This window comes from Corvus kubaryi, unplaced genomic scaffold, assembly GCF_017639235.1.
Source record: "Corvus kubaryi isolate FWS band 111438036 unplaced genomic scaffold, C.kubaryi_AGA036_p1.0 74, whole genome shotgun sequence".
Lineage (NCBI taxonomy): Eukaryota > Metazoa > Chordata > Aves > Passeriformes > Corvidae > Corvus > Corvus kubaryi.
The window spans coordinates 3847399-3870594 of NW_024582061.1; the positions used below are offsets into that span (position 1 = coordinate 3847399).

At 41.6% G+C, this 23196-nt stretch overlaps 1 protein-coding gene across 1 annotated transcript in view; it reads left to right on the forward strand.

The window, feature by feature from the left end:
• ANO2 (anoctamin 2) overlaps nt 1-23196 on the forward strand; it is a 149051-nt gene that overhangs the window by 120418 nt on the left and 5437 nt on the right. Inside the window, exons 18-23 of the mRNA XM_042050444.1 lie at nt 73-130; nt 974-1074; nt 8539-8687; nt 16358-16510; nt 16620-16672; nt 18627-18808. Of these exons, the coding sequence (XP_041906378.1) occupies nt 73-130; nt 974-1074; nt 8539-8687; nt 16358-16510; nt 16620-16672; nt 18627-18808 (696 nt within the window). The remainder of the gene's footprint in view (nt 1-72; nt 131-973; nt 1075-8538; nt 8688-16357; nt 16511-16619; nt 16673-18626; nt 18809-23196) is intronic.

Consider the following 23196-nt stretch of genomic DNA (forward strand, 5'->3'; position numbering starts at 1 on the left):
ATTAAATCATGGTGTCAAAATTAGCTTACTTGTCTATTCTTATACTAGTTTATCTATTATTACTGCTTTCAGGTTTGTTGGCCGTCCTGGTCGCTATGTGTACGTGTTTGAAAGTTATAGGATGGAAGAGGTAAGTACATATGAAATTAAAATTACCAAAAAATCCCTTACACAAAGAAATACGTCTACAGTGTTCAGTGGACTACAGACAACAGGGGAAAATTAGAAAAAATGTTGAAACAGGAGGTTAAATTTTCAACTTGAATAGGCAAATCCCAGGGTTTCCATCTAAGGCAACTTTGTATTCCTTCTTTCTGCAATGTTGACCATTTCATGGTCTTTCTTAGGTAAAGCTTCACCATTTCTATGCTTTACAGATGGGCACTAAGGCACAAACATTCCATGATTTGGTTGAGGCCCTTGGGAAATGTGAATCTGGCTTCCCATTCTGCAGATCGCTGGAAGCTTGGCAATTTTTACAGCTTAAAAACCTGGAGCCATTTTGTGCTACACCTGTAAACATCTTTTTTTTTACCAAATTCCCTCATGAAAGGGAATGCTGTGGGTATTCCCTTGAAAACTGGGAGATGTACTCAGGCTTTGACAGTAAAGCTGACATAAAAGTCTTTTCAAGGCTGAAGGCTTTTTCCCCCCCTGGGAGATATCAGGTTGGTGATACTGCATTATGTTTATTAAATTGATTATATAGTAAATATTTTTAAAGGAAATATAGGAGCCCCAGGGCACAGTGAGTTATTTCAGAGTTCTGCATATTTTCCATTATGCAGTTTTATGAGTGGAGATGAAATACCTTGTCAAGCATAGATTTGCAGTGATTGATGAGCTCCATGATCCCACACAAATCGGTGGCAGGGACAGTGGGCACATGGAGACACGGGGAGCTCTCCCCAGTGGGTATTTTTAAATTAATTCTCTTAATCCCTTCACACTCTCTGGTTTTGTTTAATTGCAGTGTGCTCCAGGAGGGTGTCTGATGGAACTCTGCATTCAGCTGAGCATCATCATGCTTGGAAAGCAACTGATTCAAAACAATCTCTTTGAAATTGGAATCCCGTATGTATCCCAGCCTTTTCCATTATGTGTTATTCCTATGGCACAGTAAATCAAAGGCTTGATCCCTATTCAGCTAAATGGGACTTTTGCCACTGCCTTCAGAGAGTTCTAATTGAATGTGATGATAAATCACATTTTTGGTTGTGGTGAAATGATCTGGTTATATTTTATGTTGAATAATTGGCTGTATCTTCACTAAATGGCTTAAAGAAAGTGATGGAATATATGAAATAATTGATTTAAATTAATTTCAGAAACCAGGGAAAACAGGCAAGGTATGATAGATCTGGGAAGTTTCAGAGAAGCTCTCAGGACAGCAGTATTGAATACAAATTAGCACAAAGTGGAGGGGAGATAGCGTGGGGGAAAGCAATAGGCCATAAAAGATGTTGAAATCTATTACTTGATCTATGACTATTTTACGGGTTTAGGGATGAAATCCACACATTTCCAAGGTGCCTTTGTGTCAGTCTGTGATGGTGCAGGAGCTGGAGCAAGCAGAGATACTGACACACTGCTCAGTGCCTTTCTGTCACAGGCTGCTTCAGTGCTCAGTCCCCTGCTCCAAATACAGCAGGAAAACTCTCCCCATCTGTCACCAGTGCCAAGGGGATCTCCAGGCCCTGGGAATCCACTGAGAAAGTCCTGCTCCTGCCTCTTGGGAGGTTTGCTTCATGGTGCCAGTGGCCTGTGAAATGTTGGAGAGGAAGAGTCTGGTTCAGATGTCTCAGCTTCACTGAAATGAGGGAGAACCTTCCAACTCTGGTGTCAGCAGCTTTTAGGTCACATCCATAAGGCCGTGAAGATGCTAACTAGAAATCAAGCAGAGTGATTCTTAAAAGATATGAAATATATTTCAAATGAGCCCTTTCCCTCCCTTTTTTCAGGAAGAACCATTTTTCTTTTTCTTGCAAGGAATTTAAATAGAGAGAGAAAAAAAATTCCCAAACAAATCAGATGTGGATTATGGATGGTTTCATTATTCTTGTGTCAAAGTTCAATAGGGAGGCCTGTTTTCTGTCTGCATCTTATTGAGTTTACATTTTATTTTGAGAAAAGGGTGGTAAATCAGTCCCAAAATATCTGACATGTTGAAGGCTTAAAGCTTTCTCAGTGTAAACCTACTGTAATTTGTTTCTTGTCTTCCAAAAACTTACTGCTACTGGACTTTTTTAATGGGGATTTTATGATGTTACAAATACTGTATTTATTATTTTTGACTCATGAAAGCATGGGCTGATCCAGTCCAAACAGAAAGTCACGTCCAATTATTTTTCATTTCCTTCCCTTCGGTGCAAGAATGCGATAATTTCATCCCATTTTTCTCCCTCAGATCTGCTCCCCCATCCTTCAGCCAACAAACTGTGGTGGCCTCAATTTTTAAAACTGTTTAAAAACAAACACACTTTCATCCTCTCCTTCCTAGATAAATACCTCATTTCAGTCACAATGCTATCTTGTCATCCTTGAATAAACATATCTGCTTTTCCTTTGCTTGTCTGCATTCCCAAAAAAATGGTGTTTGTATCTGTAGGGCTCGGTCCTTCTCCCTGGACATGTTTCCACCAGGAGAATCCCTAATCACTTAATTAAATCAGAGTTAGCCTTCTATTCCTGCATGGACCACTCTACTGGTTTGGGCTGGATCCGTAATGGTACCAGCAGCTGCATTTTTCATCCCCTCTTGCCTTGTGCCTCTTTGGAGGGATTGAGAGTTGGAGTGAATAGCACAAATTCTTCCATGGGTTCTCTGTATTTTCACTGTGGGCAGAGTCCAGGTGCTGCCACCAACCTTCTCCATATGGAGAGGCAGGAGGGAATGGCATAAATGGTGATTTGCTCCTCAGAATCTGGTGCTGTCCCCTGCACATCTGTAACATGGAAGCACCTCTCTGCTGAGTTATCTGATGACCCACTTCAAAAGGCTTTTCTTCCTCATTGAAATCTCAGGATTTCAAGATTTTTTTTCAGGAAACATTTTGATTTCATTCACCAGAAAACCCAAGGCATTTTAGTTGATTTGCAGAAAATCACAAAGCTGTCCCATTTGCTCTTTCCCCTCAAAAAATACTGCTAAGTAGAGGTAGAGTGAGTTTGCAAGCAACAGTCATCCTTCATGTTTCTAGAACCCCAAATGTTGCTAGAATTGGGAAGTGTCTTTCCATGTCTTCATTGGGCTTCATCCACAATCAGTGCTGGATGAGGAGGGAAACTTCAGATGGCAGCCCTGCAATTTTAGGGTCGTGGAGGACACATCCTTGCTTTTTCCTTCAGTTTTTCTGTAGAAACTGCTGCCACAGCTATAATAGATGTAATTGCTGTTCTCCTAAACCTTGTGTGGTTTGTTTATTTTTGATTTCTTCATCCAACAATATCAAACCAGCTAGGTAAATGCAACAAGATTTGAATTATAGAGAACTAAGCCCTCTTGAACTGAAATGTGTGTTCTGTGGGACTGGAATTCACAAGTTTAACAGATGTAAATATGCCACAGTTCACTCAGATGTGTCACATACCATCATTCTTTTACTGTTGCCACAGGAATTGACCCTAAAAAGCTGCAGGGCTTGAAAGCCTTAACCCAGAGTTCCTTTAAGACCCCTTTTTATTCAGTTCTGTTTTTTTTCTGAACTTACTGAAAAAAAAAAATCCATGTGGTTATTTTATTACTCTCTGTCTTTGACCTTGGTGCTAAACCCTTAGGGTGAAATCCTGGCCCCATTGAATTGAACAGCAAAACTCCTATTGAATGTAGTGAGGCCATGGTTTTGGCCCTTTTATTCAGCATCAATTTCCATCACTCCCTTCAAAATGCACTTAACTATGCTGGATGAGAATACCAAGAGTTAGTAAAATCCATTTAAAGACACCCCTTCATAGCTGTTATCTCTTATGTTGTTTTTCACCTTTACTAAATTAATCTCAATTAAAGGTTTGGGTGGGGTTTTTTGCCTTTTTTTTTTTTTTTTTCCCTTTCCTTTCCTGTTTTTGGTTGTTGTTGTTTTCCTCTGATTAAGAAACCAATAATCCCCAAACACAACTGAATCTCCTGTAGAATCCAGGATATCTGAGTGTGCCGAGGAGGCATGGCTGTACCACAAGTTTGTGGAAGAGAACAAGAAGTTTAGACACTTTTGTTCTCCCCCTGCCTCCTTCTTGTGCCTGTGAATGTGAGAAGGTGTTTCTCTATGTGAACAGACTGCAGGAGTATGACTGAAGGAAAGCCTGGATCTTCAGTGTTCCTTCCCAAAAGTGGGAAACAAAATTATAGGTGAGGACACAACAGTCTGGGTTGCCGCTCTTCCTTTTGCCCAGACACAAGTGCTCCAGCTGCTCACCCTGAGAATCTTTTCTGTTTAGCTTTCTCCCTGTCCCTTTTTTCATCATGCTACAACTCAAAAGCATCACCTGGAAGGAGAGCCTTAAAAAAACCCATCTGACATAAATAGTTCTTTGCTCCTGGCAGCTGGATTCTAGGCGTTTTCTGTCTTTTCATGTAAAGCCTCCACATGCCTCTCTGTTCTAGCAAGTATTCAGAGAATCATGGAATTACAGAATGGCCTGGGTTGTAAGAGACCTTAAAGACCATCTAATTCCAGCCCCCCTGCCATGGACAGGGATACCTTCCACTAGCCCAGGTTGCTCAGAGCCCCATCCAGCCTGGCCTTGGACACTGCCAGGGATGGGGCAGCCACTGCTGCTCTGGGCAACCTGTGCCAGGGCCTCAGCACCCTCACAGGGAACAATTTCTTCCTGATATCCAATCTAACCCTCCTCTCTGTCAGCGTGAAGCCATTGCCCCTGGCCCTGTCACTCCAGGCCCTTGTCAAGAGCCTCTCTCCATCTTTCCTGTGGGCTCCCTTCAGGCACTGCAAGGCCACAATGAAGTCACCCCAAATCCTTCTCTTCTCCAGGCACAACAATCCCAATTGTACAGCCACTGAAGACACAAACACTTGTGCCAATAAAGTAATTTTCCTGCATCTGTCCTCTTTCAGCTTCTCTTCCAGATGCCCCACCTCTTCAGCCTCTATCCATTCTACTGTGTCTCACTCCACAAATTTCTCATTTTTCCCATGTCATTGTCATGCTTTCCCCTAGATCCCCCAAATCCAGCTGCTCCTTCTTACTGTATAAATAGAGAAACTGTTCAATCACCTCTCTGTTTTTTGAAAAGGAGCCTTCATCTAATCACCATGTGCTCACAGCCCAGCCAGGATCACTTGGAGCTTTATTCCTTTCTTTTCATCATATTTTTCTCAAAAGCTCGAGGGTTATTGACAGGTGGGGCTGTAGTGATTTTATGCTCACTTCAGATGCTTGTTAACATCTGTGCTTAGTGGTTATACTGGGAAGTACAATCAGCATAATTCAACCACATTACCACCTCCTACCTAACACAATAATTTCATGCCAATCTCCTGTGAGAAGCTGCAGTGTCATTTTTAACTGCTCTAGACACAGCCTGACAAAAAACTGTTCATTTTCTTTCTCTCTCATCCTACATCCATTCATCTCACATGCTGCTCAGTCTCCTTCAAGATGCACCTTGCTTTTTGATATTGGCTGGCAGAAGGACCAGAAATTATGGCTCTTCGACCCTCTACAGTTTTCCCTCTTTGCCTAGGTTTGTGTGGAGTCATGAAACTTTGCTGCATGAGCTTCTTCAGCACAAAGCTTCTGGAACACTCATCCTGAACGGGCAAACCTGCCTCCTCTTCACCGTGGGGGGGCTGCCTGGCAGAAACAAATCAGAAGCTGAAAGAACTCTTTTACTGTCAATCTTCTTTAAAAACATCTATCTGGATAATTAAGAAACAGGCTTCAAACAAAGGCATTTAAGAAGCATACTCAGTTTTAGCATCACAATCACAGGTACAGATATAGGGTTCTGCAAAACTCATTTTCATTGCCCTACTGCTGCATAGCTGGAGAATAACACCCTGCAAATCCTCCGTCTCTGTTCCTTTAACTTTCTGACAGATTTCTGCTTGGTCTCAAACTTCACATGCTTGGATATAACACAAAGGTACTTTTTTTTTGTGTGGAAAATTTGAAGTAATTAGTTTGGCTTGCTTTCAGTCAGTTGATCTTTTACAAAAAAATACATAAGAAGCATACAAACACTCTTCCAAGGCTGAGCTCCAAATGGTTAAAGGTGCTGTTCCTCATGCCTGGCTTAGAGATAGCCAGATGAAAAATTAAAAATTATTCTGAGCAACTGAGCCCTGGATTTGGTGTATTCCCAAATAAACATTAAAAACAACAACTATTGTTTTTAGTTACTGGGTTCTCGTGGGAGGTGTGTGTATGCATTAAACTCCAGAACTGGATTCTGTGGTGCTGTGGCTGAAGGATTAGATCACACGTGCACAGACTTCACACCTAAACACACCCAAATTTTATCTCAGCTGCTGCTGCGCTGTGATAACGAGATGATCTTCACTCTCATCTGCCCACAGAAGTGTGAGGGACATTTGTAGCTCAAATCTTTTCATTGGAACAGAAATCAGCACTGTCTTGAGCTTATTGTTCACCACCCTCTGAGAGTCCCTCACATTAGGAAACTAATTGGGATATGTTGGAAGAGCATCTTGGGAATTCTTTGATTGTTTTCAATCCTGCCCCAGCCTCCTACCCTCTGAATGCTACATCACCTCTGTCACAGATAAGTTCCCTTGGCTGCCATAAAGGCAGATGGGGAGAAAGGGAATTTTAGTGTCTTGAAATGGCTGAATTTGCATGATGTAGGAGGTAAATGTCTGTAAGGATTAATCTAATTCTGTCTTGTGAAGCATTTTAAATTTCCCCACACCCCTTTATTAAAACTGTGTAATCTGAGTGTCCTGGGTACAAGTATTGCCAAAGTACTGATGAAGTTACCATCAGACTTTTGAGCTACATCTTCATTCCATCTCAAACAGAAGCTGGAGTTGTCCTGTTGATTTTTGAAGCTTTGTGATCCAGGTTCTGAGAGGGCCTGATGCAATCTAGACCTGTTTAAAGAGTGTCCTCCAATCCCCAGTTCCTCCATACTGGTGATGGAATGGAATGGGTCCTGTAAACACTGGGCAGTGGAGAAATTCCTCAGCCACTGTGGGCATTTCCAGGCTGCTACAGAGCCTTGTGTGGTGCTGGGACAGAGTGATCCCATGGCTCAGTGTAAGTTTGGGAATAAAGCAATAAACCCACACAGCAAAGCCTTTATTGTGTTTGCCAGCTTTTGTTCCCCAGCCTTGCCCTGCTACTGAAGTCAGGGTCCAGGAAAAGCAGTTCTGCTTCACTGGAGGTCCAAAGGAAAACCCCTTCCCCCAAATATTCCTGTCTCCAGGCCACACACCTACAGTTCAAAGGGTTTGTCACAAGCTGTGGGGGAAGAGTTTGTGGGAGAGCCCTGCTTACACTACTGGCAAAACATCACTGGAATTAGTCTGGATTTTCACTCATGGCATGTATGTGAAGAACTGTAAAATAGTGCCGCATGTTTTTGTGGAAGATGAATATCACCTGCAAAAGAAAGACATGCAATAAGTATAAATCTGGCTATTTTATGCTACTTCCACTGTATTTTGCTGCCTTGACTTTGAAGAAATACCTCATTCTACTGTGCTTTTCCACGGGAATTTCTCAGTGTGTGAAACAGCGTGGAGTTGTTGATGCATATGTATTTAAAATATCATGGGGGGGAGGCATTGGGAAAACTTTACTCTTCATTTAGAAAAGGATTCACTTTAATTTATTTGTCATTGTCATGAAATTTGTATCCCCATCTCAGTGGGACGGTGTTTGATACTTCTATTCATGCTGTCAGAACATTCTTGCACTCTCTTTGTTTGGAAGTATCACATAACTACAAAATGGTTTGGGTTGGAAGGGACCTTGAAGACCATCTGGTTCCAACCCTCTGCCATGGGCAGGGACACCTCCCACTATCCCCGGTTCCTCAGAGCCCCACCCAGCCTGGCTCTGAGCACTTCCAGGGATGGGGCAGCCACAGCTTCTCTGGGCAACCCATGAATGTCTGGTAATTTTTTTACCTTAAAAGTCTATTATACTGGATGTTCCTGATTTTTATAGTGAGAGAAAAGTGCACCTGTGGTAGATACATGGTATGAAGCTATCACATTTTGTATTTTGTTAAAGGACAGGTGCTCACTGCATTGTTCTTGAGAGTACTGATTACTAATATTATTTAGGTCCAAAGATCTTCAGGAAGATCCCCTTGGAATAGGCATCTAGAGAGAAAAATCATTATAAAGTACTGTATTCAACTCCAGCAGCTTGTACCTGTCAATAAACAGCATCAGAACTTCACAGGGTGGGGTAAATTCACCCTGTGATGCACCAAAGTAACACAAGAGTAATTTTGTGTTGCTCTGCAAAGACTTGGGCCAAATCTTGCAGGCAAAAAAAAAAAAAAAAAAAAAAAAAAGACTTGGTTCAATCAGAACTTTTGTTCCTCAGGAAGCTCAAGAAGCTATTGAGGAAGCTGAAGGATGAAAGAACTGAGCCAAAGGAAACGGACACCAACCAATCAAAGGACCCTCAGCAATGGGATCTTGACTACGTCTTGGAACCTTTCACTGGGCTGACTCCAGAATACATGGAAATGAGTAAGTTTTTGGCATTTCCTTTCCCTTTCTGCAATAACCATGGCTTTACATAGGACTGTATGTCAGAAGTCGTCATGAGAAAAGGGAAAAAACACCTCAGCACTTGTAGTTTGCAGAAATTCCGTGCGAGCCAGCAGGACTATGAGACTATCATGGTGCCAACGGAGCAATAATGATGAATCCCAGTATCTGTTAGTACTTCTGTTGTCAGATTCCATTGTTCCCAGCTGAGAAAAGTGCACAGAAACCATTTAGCCACAGAATCAATAGCTATGGTTGGAAGGGATCTCTGGAGATCATCTGGTCCAGCCTCCTGCTCAAAGTAGGCTCAGCTACAGGATGTTGCTCAAAGACTTGTCCAGTTGGGTTTTGAATATTTCCAGGGATGGAAACTCAACAGCTTTCCCAGTATTTGAACACCCTTACACCAAGGATTTTTTAATGGTTAAATTGCACTCCCTACATTTCCATTGATGCCCTGTGCCTCTTGTCCTTTCACTGGGTGCCCTTGAGAAGGTTTCAGCTCTGTCTTCTCCAACCTGCCGCATGGGTAAGATCCCCTGTGCCTTCTTTTCCTGTGGTGCAGCAATCCCAGTGCTATCAGCTTCTCCTTGTTCATCAGGTCCTTTGGTCCCTTAACCATCTCAGGGGCTCTCCAGTGGATTCACTGCAGTGTGTCCATGTTTTTCTTCTACTGGGGACCACAGCCCTGTAGTTGCCTCGTGAGTAGACCCTGGAGAGGCAGGAAAGGAGAAAGTAGGAATGGTATGGGAAGGACTGAAATAATCCATGCAGACCCAAGCTTTAGGACATAGAAGAATTCAGGGAGAAGCACAATGGGCATGGTATCTAAAACCAGACATCTGTTAAATATTGAATGTGGCAACTCCTGTTTTAACAAGTCATTATTCTCAAAATATCTGAAAGAAAACACATTTTATGGCAAAAAAATTAAATACCATATATGGTTTATCTCTCTGTACAGAAATAATCTTGGTTTGTAGATAAAATTTATAATCTAAATATAAATGCATATATGAAAATTTATAGACTGGTAGATTTATGTAAATCTATAAATATGTAAGTTATTTTACATGATGGCAGATTTGGGGATGTCTTATTAATGTGTTTAGGATCCAAACTTTGCCCTCTGTAGTGCCATCAAGAATCCTCCACCTCCCATTATCTCCCTCTCAATTGTTCCAACTCACCTTAGGATCTGTCTGTGTTGCAGCTTCTATTGCCTTATCCCCTTCTGCACATGATGTCACTTCATTGAAAAATTATCCTTTAGGATTGGTTTTTTTCTATGCATTACTTCAGCCCAAGATGATTTTTCTTCCTGTGAACTTCAAGCAAGCTTCTTTGTAATTTTTGAAATTAAGCAATGGTGAAAAAACTATAGATATTTTTTCCCTATAAAAATTTTCTATGCTCAGGAATAACTCAGAAATATCTGTGTTTTAACAACCCAAATTTCTTGGTTAGCTAGTTCTGTCTAAGGACTAGGACCTTTAGTTACCAGTAACAAATATATACTGGTGTGATGTTTGTCAGCATTGCTTGGGTTTGCTGTCAGTGGCCTTGATTCTGCTGTGGGAAAAGTGATGCTCCAATGCTGCGAGCTTGAACATAATTTCCAAAAAGTCAGATTTGTTTCATGGGTTCATTTAAGGCCACCTACTCAGAAAGGAAGCAGGTCAGTAGTCTGTCCTTCAATGAAGAAAAGCTACATTGGGTTTTTCCTTCCCTGTGTTTTGACTTCAGAGTACCTCTTGGAGCTCCCATGTTTAGCCATTTGTTATGCTGTCCCTTAGGGAACTGTTTGGGTTTTTCTAATTTTAGGAGCAATTTCTAGAAATTGCCAAGATGAGTCAAATTGTGGCCACTGAGATGAGTAGGTTAATGTGGTTTTTTTAAAAAAAAAAAAAGAAATGCAGAAGTACCACCATAGTCTGTTAAGATTTGGGGGTTTCTGTTCCAGGGAAGTGGTCCCAGCCCCAAGCCTGCGAAGAACTTGGACAATGCTCTCAGGAACATGGAATTCTTGGGCTGTCCTGTGCAAGCCAGGAGTTGGACTTTGATGGTTCCCTTCCAACTCAGGATATTCTATGATTCTATTCCATGGCTCTGACTTGTAGTGTCAGGGTGTAAGCTACTGATATAAATCACTGCACACTAAGCCTGTAATTTAGATTAGTCCCTTGTGCCGTGATCATGAACCATGGCGAGCGCCTCAGCCTGCAGCCGCTCAGGGATGATTCAGGGAAAATGAATGGATGAATTATTGATCTAAACATTTGTTTACAGCAGGAGGATGAGCAGGAGAAGCCTCGCAGTGTGCCAAGCTGTGCCCTGCCTGTGGGACTGCAGACAAATGTGCAGCAGATGAAAGCCAAGCTGCACCTCCCCAGCCCCGGTTACTACTCCGGGTCCACTTCCCTGCTCCCAGCTGTCAGATCCACTGCTCAGACCACCCATACTGGCAGGAAGCACTTGGTGCAGCTCAGCACTGAACCTGTCAGCTGGGATTCTTGTCAAGGGCATCATGCTGCAAGAGGCAGCTCAGCAGCTTATTTACCTATTTCTCTAATTTTGAATTGGGGGTGGTGGGAAGGGAAGCAATGCAGAAGGCCAGAGCAGGACTTTTTTTTCCTCTGAGTTGCTTAAAAAGGCAGGGTTACTGGAATGGAAGAAGAGGTATGATATTAAGGAAAAGAGAGAATTCTGGCTGCTGTTTCAGAACTTCTTTCTTAGTTTTCACACTGATTTACTCAGACAACCTCCCTCAGGCATCAGTGGCAATCTGGAATGAAGCAGCTGAAGGAGGAACTGCAGACAGGGCTTGCTGTAGCCTTTGGGTTTCCCCATGCAGAAGGTGATGGGGTTTCATGCAGAAGCAGGCAGATTATGTATCCAAATGTGAGTAGTCACTTCATTCAGGTTTGTCCTGCCAGGGTGCTTCTACTTTTAAGGATGGATGACATCTTTACCTAAGACTCTTGCTTCCAGGTCTACCATTCACTAGGCTGTACCCTGGTCACAGGCAGTCCTTGCTTTTTTATCCATATATCCACTCTTTTTTACTGATTTCTGTCTAAAGGGTTGACATGTGCCCTTTCTGATGGAATCCTGGAGTGTGGCCCACTACCCACATGGCAAATCATTCTCTCTGCACTTTGTTATGAAGCAGATTAGCCCTGTTAAGGCAGCACTTCTCTGAGGGACAGTGCTTGGACAGTCTTGGGATGTGTTTTTCAGTATGACGCACCACAGGTAAAGGAGTTCTTTTGATGAAAACTACCCTGCTTAAATTTTAGGATGCCTATTTCCAAGCTGCTTTCTTTTAGTTCTGATTTCTTACTCTAAGAAGCCTGAAGCCTTGGAGAGACTTCCCCCCTTCTCACCCCTCTGCCCCTGCCCTCATTTAAATCTAGGTAGGTTCATAGAAACAGCAAGATTTACTGGTTATTTTTTAATCTCCTGTATTTTCCTGTTTGGGAAACGTGACTCTGTTCACTGGAATTTGTTTCTGCAAAATATCAGTCACTCTAGTCCATGCCAGCAAATTAGATTATCTGTAAGAAGGAATTTTTTTACAATGAGGGTGGTGAAACACTGGCACAGGTTGCCCAGAGAGGTGGTGGATGCCCCATCCCTGGAAACATTCCAGGTCAGGCTGGAAGAAGCTCTGAGCAACGGGATCTAGTTGAAAATCCCTGCTCATTGCAGGGGTTTGGACTAGATGACATTTAAAGGTCCCTTCCAACCCAAATGATTCTATGAAAAATAAGATTAATTTTTTAGGGTAAAAGCCATTGAATCTGATTTCGCCAGCAGACTGCACTGAGCTTTTTTGTTGTGCAGGCCTTGGCTGTCAATAGCAAATGTACACAAAGATCAGATTTGCACCAGTGACATTTCTGATGACTGTTTGTTTTGATAATATTAACTGATATATTCCTGCATTTCTTAGCGGAGACACTCTTAAAATGCTTGAGTAATCAGAAAATTTTGCTCAAGTAATCCTGAAACATAAATTGTCCCTGTCAACATGTGTCAAATTTGTCATTAGCACTTCCTGCTTCCAAAACTGTGCAAAGACTTTTGACCCAGCCCAATATACCATACCATGTGCATTCCCAAAGTAGGTAGCATGTAGAGCAATTTCCTCTTCCACAAGGCAGCAAGTTTGCAATGTGTGTAACTGGCCTGCAGTGATAGGAGTTGGCAAGAAATTGATGTTTAGAGTAGCAATAAATATTGCTAATGAAAGAAACTTTATTAAATTGGCTCCAAGAAGAAAATGATGCACATGAATGTCTGAAATTTATACCACTCGTGTTTCTTTGAGAAGAAACTGAAATCAGAAGTGATTGTCAGATTCCTATTTCATTCTGTCTTCTGTTCTCTAGTCTAACCCCTCTAGGATTCCAGGCTTCATGTGGCAATTGATTAAAAACATTTTTCCTCAAGAAGAAGTAATAATAAAAGGTTTCATCATCCAACTTCTGTTAAAAAACAATGGCACAAGAAGAAAATGGTCAGATCCAATGTCTGTAGCTACTGACTACTATAAGGATTAATCTGAGAGGTTTGGAAGAATTTCCCCTAAAGCAGGAAAAGCCATCAAAAAGGCAATGTGTGAGGCAGAAAAAGAAAAAAAAAATCACTGAAGAGAAACCTGCATTTTTCTATAATCTCTATAATGAGGATGGCTTTGAAAATACCATTGGTGATTGAGTGTAGACTTGTTGCATACATTTATTGTGGAAGAGTTATATATTACACCTTTTCCTTGGTTTTTCAGCCAGGCCTGGCTGTATATTGAAAAGTTTCTTCTTAGGATTTGGCAAGTTCCTTAGCATAGAAGGGATTTCTCTACTGTTTACTTCCCAAAACACATGATCCTATGACAGATGCTATTGATAAAGAAGAAAGAAAAAAAGGGAACAGAATCATAAATAAATACCTTGTCTTAGATGAAGATTTGAGGTAAAAGATACTTGGGTTACTCATGCTGCTCAGTGTGTAAATCTTGTAGACCCTAAGTGATCCACACCATGGAAGGTTCTGTTCTGGGGACTGATTCTGTTTCCTTTACGCAAGAACAGCAGCCACCACCCTGCAGATCCATAATTTAAAAACTTTGATTTGTGTTCTTGTTCGTAACTCGGAGGCCAGACTTAGAGGCACAGGGTGTGTTGTTGTTGGGCTCAGGTTCTGCTCAGGCCCTGCCCAGCTTCTGTGAAGAGTGGACTTCTGAGAAGGGCTGTGACCTGAGACACTTCTTTTGATGCTGTTTGTCCTTCAGAGTTTTTGTGTCGGGGCCTGAGGCTGGATGAGTTGTTGCAGATGTGACATCAGGTGTTGAGAAACTCAAGGGCTGGCTCTGAGCTCTTGGCCTCTTTCCTGCTCAGCTCAGACAGTCAAGGCACCGAGAGTGTGTGGTTTGGGCTTTTTCCCTCATCAGAAGTAGGTTCTGTGTCAGTGGCAGCACATCCAGGGTCCTGCTTGGATACCTCAGGAGAAGATGTTTTGCATGTCCTTGACTTTCCACTATACCCAGCCTTCCATCACTTTATTTCCCAGCTTGGGCCATGAGCCCGGGGAATGTTTATCTCTCTTTTCTCCAGGATGGTCTACCAGGGGAGTAGGAAACTATGGAACAGGCTGGATGGCCAGAGGTCTGGCTCCTGGCACGGGTCTCTTTAGCCTTTTCCCTGTACATGAACACGTAAAGAGCTCTGTGTGGAGACCTTGTGGCGTAAATGTGAACGTAAAAAGGATATTTAAGGGTTACCATCAAGTTTTCCAGCCAAAAAAAGGATGTTTTGGTGTCAACAGTCCTTGATGGAACAGTGTGAGCTTCCTAAAAGTGTTGTAAATATTTCCAGAATGACCAGACAGGCATCCACAGAACTCCAGGATGCTGAGACAAGATTCCTTCTGGGATCTGGACAGAGATTCTTCTCTTTGTAATCTATTCAGGTTTGTTTCTAGAAACACTGAACACACTCAACAAATACCTGTGAATTGCTGAGGCTGTTCAAAGACTTCCCCATTTAATGATTGTTTGCTAGATTGTTACACAAGACCATCTAAATTCTGTGTTTGGCTTTGGGATTACTTTTTTTGCCTGCTTTTTGCATCATTTACACTTTCATAAGAAGGAATTCAGAAGGTTGAAGAGATTTCAAGATGGCCACACAAACACTTCTGGCACAGAGTTTTCTATGAAGATGTATTTACACAATTATCCAGAACCTTGAACATTTTTTCATGAACTTGAAAAAAAATTAAACTGCATTTTCCAGGGCAATGAATAAAGGGGCTACAAACAACATCAAAGCAAATGCTTGTGTGTTTATTCTTAAAGTACTACAAATACTTTTTAAATTTTTCTTTTTCTTTTTTTTTTTTTTTACAGAATCCTCCCAGCTGTATTCCTGCTAAATTCGCTTAAAACCAAATAAGGCATATTTTGGGGCTATGTAGTTTTCTAAGCATTTCACAGTTTTTGGGGGACATTACTTTAACATCTGGTTTTATTTCCTTGTTAATTCCTTTTCCTGACTCTGAAAGTAAAATAGTCAGAAAAGTATGATTTTAAGGATCAGATATTTGTATGCTTTGAAAAAGCTCCATCTTAGTGTATACACTGTATCTCAGAGCAAAACAATGAGAATGAAACTCTGAAGGCCATATAATTGATATACAGAGATTTTACGTTCTCATGCAAATATACTGTCCCTGAGATGAGAAAGGGGAAATGTCAGAGGACTTGCAACCTGTACACAAAAAAAGGTGTATGTGAGAGAAGGTCCTGGGCAAAACTGTTTCAAGGGTGAGCTGTAGGTTGTGACAACAGCACTGAAGGAAATGATTTTAAAGTATAATACTGTGCTATGTACACAGAATAATGTGCTATTGTCACAAAAAAAGTGCAATTCCTCCCTCAGTGGAGAGAGAACTTATACAGGGGCTTGCCAAGAAAGAAGCCACAGTATCTATGGCCTCATACACACCAACACCTTTTCTATGCTAATATTTTTTCTACTCTGAGATGTAGATCACAGTCAGATTTATTATTTATATATATATGCAAAATTCACCTTTGTAAAGATTTAAAGAGGAACACTTCTAAACTTGGAGGATGTCAGTGACAAAAGGAGGGATGAAAGTGCTGCACACCACCACCAGCTCCTGCATCCACAAAGATGCTTCTGTTCCTGCTTTTCACAAGCTGCCACCAAGTTTTTTAAAGGAAGCTGGGAAGAACTTGTGGCACCTTGTAGATTTTCTTCTATTGCTTGATTGTGTATCATTTTCCTTCCAGGGAAAAGGACAGGAAAGAAACAGCATGGACTAATCAGTTAATTATGTATAAATGCAGAAGAATAGACCCTGAACCCTTTGGCCTTTATTAAATTTATTATTTCCTTTGGCTTGTGCTTGTACTAGCAACTTGAAGCTATTGGAAACATTCATAAAGCATAGTGACAAACCTTTGTCTCTTCATGGCCCTACTCTGGGATATTTATTCCTGGGACCAAACTGGGAAGTGGAATTTTATGGGGTTGGTAACGCATAAAGCTCATCAACAATTTACTCTCAGCTGCTCCCTTCAGAAGCTGTCAAAAAACATTGCTTTTTTTTTTTTTTTCCAGTTATCCAGTTTGGCTTTGTCACACTCTTTGTTGCCTCCTTCCCTCTGGCCCCTCTCTTTGCTCTTCTGAACAACATCATCGAGGTCCGTCTCGATGCAAAAAAATTTGTTACTGAGCTGAGGAGGCCAGACACAGTGAGAGCAAAAGATATAGGTGAGTAATGAAAGAGCATTGCAGTGAAGATAAGACCAAAAATACAATCAAAAAAGAAGAAAATTTATAATGAACCCATTAATAAGTTCTTTTTTCTTTTCACTTACAGGTATTTGGTATAACATTTTAAGTGGTATTGGAAAGCTTTCAGTGATCATTAATGTAAGTGTTTGGTTACACCAGTTTCTAACCATGATCTTGGGAGTTTATACTGTTCCTTCAATGTCATTTAAAAAAAAATTATAATTTATTGTTTATAATTGTTTATAGTTTATTGTCCCTTCAACATAATTTAAAAGCAAAGTCTAATTTTCTCAATTTCTCAAATACATCAGAATTCAGATATATTATGTTTATTCTTCTGTATGTACTCCCTAAGTAAAATTTTCCTGTATATGCTTTAAGATAAAAATAATCTCATGCCCTAGGAGTTTAATCCTAAGAGTTACTAGTGGGTTTTTAACCTACAGGTCATTAATTCATAGAATCACTTAGGTTGGAAAAGACCTTTAAGATCATGGACTAATACCATAAATTTTAAAGATATCAAAGCCATTTAGAAAGGCAGATGATTTTCACTACTGAAGGGAGAACTTGTGGAGAGGTGGTATGCAATTTCTTTGATAAAATAGCTCCCAGCACAACAGCACAGCACTCTAATGCCTCCAGAGGAGCAGTGTTGTTTCACTTGGGCGGAGCATTGTTCACTTACGGCTCTCCAGTTTCCAGGATTTAAGGTAGGAAATCTGTGGGACCCTGCACATCCCCATAACCTCACTGTCAGACACAGATTTCAGCTGTCCAGCACTGAGCTGTGCTGGAGGAGAAAAACTCTGCAGTCTCTTGTTTTTATCTGAATACACTTTGCAGATTTATGATCCTTGATTATTTCCTGTGTCAATCAAACTCTGGAAATATTTATTTCCTGGGGATTCCATTAAAGTATCAGTTAGACACCTTTCTTGAAAGAAATGTAAATATGTACATACCCATTCGAAAAAAAAAAATACTGAATGCCCAATTCTCCTTCTCCATCTGGATAATATTGATACAGGAAATTATTATTTAGCAAAATGTAGTTTTCAATTGTCATAGGATCACAGAATGTTTGGGGTTGGATGGGACCTTAAAGCCCATCTCATTCCAACTCCCTGCCATGGGCAGGGATACCTTCCACTATCCCAGGTTGCTCAGAGCCCCATCCAACCTGGCCTGGAACACTGCCAGGGATGGGGCAGCCACAGATGCTCTGGGCAACCTGCGCCAGGGCCTCAGCACCCTCACAGGGAAGAATTTTTTCCTAATATCCCATCTAAACCTGCTCTCTGTAAGTTTGAAGCCATTGCCCCTTGTCCTGTCACTCCAGGCCCCTGTAAGAAGCCCCTCTCCAGGTCTCTTGAAATCTCTTCAGGCACTGGAAGAGTCTCTAAGGTCTCCTCCCAAATCCTTCTCTTTTCCAGGCTGAACAATCCCAATTCTCTCAGCCTGTCTCCACAGCACAGGGGCTCCATCCCTCTGATCATCTTCACAGGCTCCTCTGGACCTGCTCCAACAGGAATGAGTCCAGAGGAGAAATCAAAGGGATTCTTGTTGAGATGATCTAGAGACTTCTGTGACTGACTGCCTCCACAATTACACCAGTCTTATGGGATACCAGCCTTGTAAGAGTTTAATACCAGCATGAGATCCCCTCATGTGAGATGTGTGAATCCTGATGCAGAGCAGAAAATGGACCTTTACACTCAACAGGTTTGGTGTAACTACACCAAAATATAGCCCTAATTATAGCCCAACTGGCTATTAGGTCTTGTTGTGGGTTTTTTTAAAACTAGTGATAAACCTCCATATGGCTCCAGAGATGAAACTAATTGGAGAAATGGACAGTCCATTAATTGCTTTTGCTACTTCCTTAACTCAGCCTTCACCAAGAGAGACAGAGCAGGTCACTGTGCATTTGTGTGCAAGTATTCTGTACCAATTCTGGGCATATAACTCTCCCTTCATCACCACTCTAAATTCACCTGAACATGAAAATTTTCCCCTGAATTAATTAACCTGGAGACACAGATTCACAATGCTGTTATTTGGTTGTTTGTTTTGTTTTTCCATCCCTCAGGCTTTTGTCATCGCTGTCACCTCTGATTTCATCCCACGCCTTATGTATCAATATGCATACAGCCAGAATGGAACCATGCATGGCTTCATCAATCACACCCTCTCATACTTCAATGTCAGTCAGCTCAAGGCTGGGACACAGCCAGAAAACTCCCTGTTTGCACAGGAGGTTTCCTTCTGCAGGTAAAGTGAGGACAGCTGGCACAGTCAAGGGAATTTCCTTGGCTCTTAATGTCATTTTTAAAAGTGGGAATTGATAAAATTCAGTTATATGGCCACATATTCAGCAATATTCATGTGCCTTTGAAAAGGTGATTTTGAAAGTGCAGCTTTTATAGTATTCTCACTGTGTTACAAGGTCTTTAAAACAGTTTTTTCAGGGCATTAAAAGGCAAAATAAACAATTTAGACAGACTTGATAAAAAAAAAAGCAAACAAAAACTTTCTTTATTGAAAGACATAGCTTTCACTAAAAATAATGATTTTTTTAAATGGGCACCCAGTAATTAGAGCCAGACTTTCTTTTTCTTTATTAAATTCATTCCTTACTCACTGAGTTTTCAATATATTATGCCCGTCTTAAAACCTTCACCAGTTGCTGTCTACGTGTCTTATATTTCAGATTCATCTTTTCAGACTGGGGAAACAAGGCTCAACTTCCTTTAAAATATGTCCCAAATACCAGATACAGATGGGGTAATTCCAGTTTGCATGAGAAATCACTAATGTGGCTCCAGCTTTCAAAATAACTTTGTATTTTTATAATAATACGCAGAAATTCAAAGAGCTGGTTTAAGGCATTACAACCCCAGGCTGTTCAAAACTGAGCTTCTTTGGGCCAGTGCTATATTCAACAGCCTGTCTCACCTTCCTTTTTGACTGCCTTGAAATCACCCTGTTCTTGGTCTCTGCAATGGCACAAAATCTTTATAAAAGTTCCTCTTCCATTTATTTAAGGAGAGCCTTAATTTAGAGTGGTTTTCCCTCCCTTGCTTTGATGTGCAATATATTTCACACTGATTTTAAGCAGGGTATACACCTTGCCCAACTATAACCCACAAAAATCCCAGTTTCTTCACTGGAAGCAGGGTAAACAGGGAGAGAAATCTGTCCCTCTGCTGTTGGGATTGCCTTTGAGGGGTACCTACCCTCTCACCTTGACTACAGCACAGGATAGATGAGTGGACTCCTAACTTTCAAGCACCTTATCAGCATGTGAGCTCTGCTATTCCCCATTTCTGCTGCCAGGAGTTGTTTGTTAGCAAAATATTCCCTGTGAGAGTATGCAGCATCTCTGGACTTTCTAACAGATTTGTAAGTCTGTGAAAGGCTTTTCCACCCTCAATTCCTAGAACTTTTAAATTTTTTATCCCTGAATTAGCCCGTGTTTTCCTTCAACAAGCATCTTGATCCACTTCACTGTGACTTTGCTACTTTCACTATGCTGCTCTTTACCTTGTGTCAGCCACTGGCCTCTGTTCATGGTGTCTGAGTGCTGGTGTGTTTGGAAATGTGTGCATTGACAACCAGGGTGAAAGGCACGCCTCATGTTAGTATGGCCATATACAGCCAAATACTCAAGAGACCCCAAATACAGGGAGGAGGGAATAATCTACACTAGGTATAAAAGTGGTCACTGCCTGATGATATCATCTAAGAGACTGAGAAGAAGAAAAAGATTAGTGTTTGACCGTGTGTTAGCCTGAGTGAGACAAAACTATGGGAGCATTTCTCTTCTATTATCAGGAAACAATTGGGAAAAGATGCCAGCATCCACAAACACTGTTTCTCATTACGATCTGCCTCATTTGAATCTTATCAAAATCTCAGCTTTGGACAGGACTATCACTGTGATAAAGTATGGGGTCTCTAACTTGTGTCCCAAGAGACAGGCAACCAAACACTGCCCCTCAAGCTGGAAATAAAATCTGTATTTCTGTTTCTGGCAAAAGCGTTGGGAACAAGCTGACCTCTCTTATTCTTAGATTTCTGTGACCTCTGGAGATAAATGTGGTTGCAATGAGGCTGCGTTTTGCTCCTTACGGGCACTGCCAGAGATTAAGGTATCTTTAAAATAACCTTAACAAGCCAGAAACAACTCTGCCACTCAACATACAGAATACATTCTTCAAATATTTAGAGCAGCATTTTCTCCAGTGCTGTGAACTCTTTGGCACTACTTCCAAATAAATGTTGCTGTAACGCCGTTCTGACGCACAGTAGTAGTTGTAATTTTACTTTTTGTGGGGGGAGGAAATGGCATTTGTGTAGCTGAAGGCAAATTAAAAGCAAATCTTGCTAAGATATGGATATTTTTATTGGTTTGTCCCTTTTAGTCCTTGTAGTCTTGTATGATAATGGAGGACATAAAAACCTGCTGGTCACACTGAAAAGAAGGAAGCAGCAGATATAGAGTCATTAAAGGGACTTTTCCTTTAACATAGGTCTGCTCCAACATTCAGCAAATTTATAAAATGTCTTTGAATATATTTTCTTAATGTCATGGGACTCATCTACTCCTAATGATCAATGCTGGATGCTAATATTTTTCCCTAATTTTTATATACTCCTGCACTTCTGGTTCTGTGATTGTGGATGTTTTCTCCAATTTCTTCTGAAAGACCAGCTGAAGAAGGAAATTAAACAGATTAGCTTATTTGGACTGATTTGCAGTTCCACCTACATACACAGTTTGATTTGCTTTTTTAACTAGCCTTTTTTTTCCCCCCACACAATACCCTTCTGAAATACTATAGCGTCTTTCTCTTAGCTTCTGTTCATGTTTGTCCAAGTATTGTGAGGTTCTCCCCACCCAGCCTCTCTTCCCCCTTTTCTGCTTTTCTATTCTCCCCCAGAATTTTTCTGTGCTATGTTCTTCAACCATGTTGACTACTTCAAATTCTTGTCCTTTTTCAGTGGAATTACAGTTGCTTGCTATTTTGGAAACACAATAGTCTTTGCAGCACTGGTTGGTTGCTGTTCCTACCTGTAACGGGTTGGGTTTGTAACCAGGCAGAAACACCAATTTAGTGTAGTGGTTTGGTCTAAAATACTCATTACTGTTTATCTCTGTGAGATAAGAATTAGGAGAAATGCAAAGCAGGCACCAAACTTGAAAGAATATAAAGAAGTTTATTAACAGACCTAAAAGAAGGGAAAAAAAAATTATACCACACCTTCAGAACTCTCCTCCTCCCGCCACCTTCCTCCCTTCTCCCACTGACAATGTAAAAAGACAATCCTTAAGATGTTCAGTCTGTTTACCACTTCCATAATAACCTTGTTCAGTCCATTTAGAAAGAGAAGTCTCTTCTTGCTCGTTCTATGAAAACATTATCACAACGAGACAGCCGCCCACTTCCAAATATTGTTCAGTCCATTTAGGAAGAGGAGTCTCTCTGCTCGCATGCGAGTCCCTTCCCCCGACTTGCAGCTTTTCCCGCAACTGCTTTCAAGGGTCCACTCTTGAAGGCTTTTGGGGTACAATTTTAAGGTTGAGCCGTTCAGAAACAAAAAACAGAGGCCCTTCTCCTTCCCTGGGAGCAAAGGGTCTTCCTCATCTTCATTGTTAGGACTATCTCTGGGAGCATCTCTAGGAACTGAGGTTTCTCCTTTCCCATTTGGAGCAAAAGTCCTCATCTGGTCCATCTCTAGGGACTGAGGTTTTCTCCTTTCCCGTTTGGAGCAAAAGTCCTCATCTGGTCCATCTCTCCCTGTCCAAACTTCTCATGAAATTACAGCTGCGTCAGCATCTGCCTATCTCAGCGCAGGTGCTTTTGCTTATGAGTTGAGCTCTTCACAGCAATAAAAGGGTTACTCTCACCTCGGCCTTGCAGCTTTGCAGCTGGAATGTTGAATTTTTCTTATCGCAGTGGAGAGGGGGGAGAGCCGAGCCGCTCCGGCTGCCCACAACAGGGCAGTGGGGGGGGTTCCACGGCTGGAACAGGTCCATGGCTCCAGGATGGCCGTGGCCCGGCCCGGCCTGGCCCAAGCAGGGCCTGGCCAGGCCCGCTGGCCCCCACACGGGGCCCGCAGCCACCTGTCCCAGCACTGGAAACGAGAGAGAGAGAGCTGTGGGGGGTTTGTCTATTCTTAAGTGTGGATCACAGAGGCGGTCACAACTTTAAGTGGCTTAAAGAATTGTCCATATTCAAACTGGCCAGCTGATAGGTTCTATCAGTTCCCAGAGGAAGCTGTAAGCACCCCTTAGCAAGGACATCCCTTCCGGGACTATGCTTGCTAACCTATGACACTACCACACCTGCTGAATCAAGTATTTTAAGAGTGAAGCATTGAAGAGGAGAGGGAATCATAGAGTTGTGGAATATCTTGAGTGGGAAGGGACCCACAAGGACCATCAAATCCTGGCCATGCACAGAACACCCCAAAAATCACACCCGAGGGTATTGTCCAAATGCTTATTGAGCTGAAAAGATGGTCCTTGTAGGAAAGAAACTATCTGTAGAATACAGGGGTTAGAAAAGGCCCTTTGGAGCTCCATGTGCCAGAGAAAAATTAAAAAGGGAGGTGGGGAGGAGGCCCAGCTACCTCATCTGTAGCTCTGGCAACAT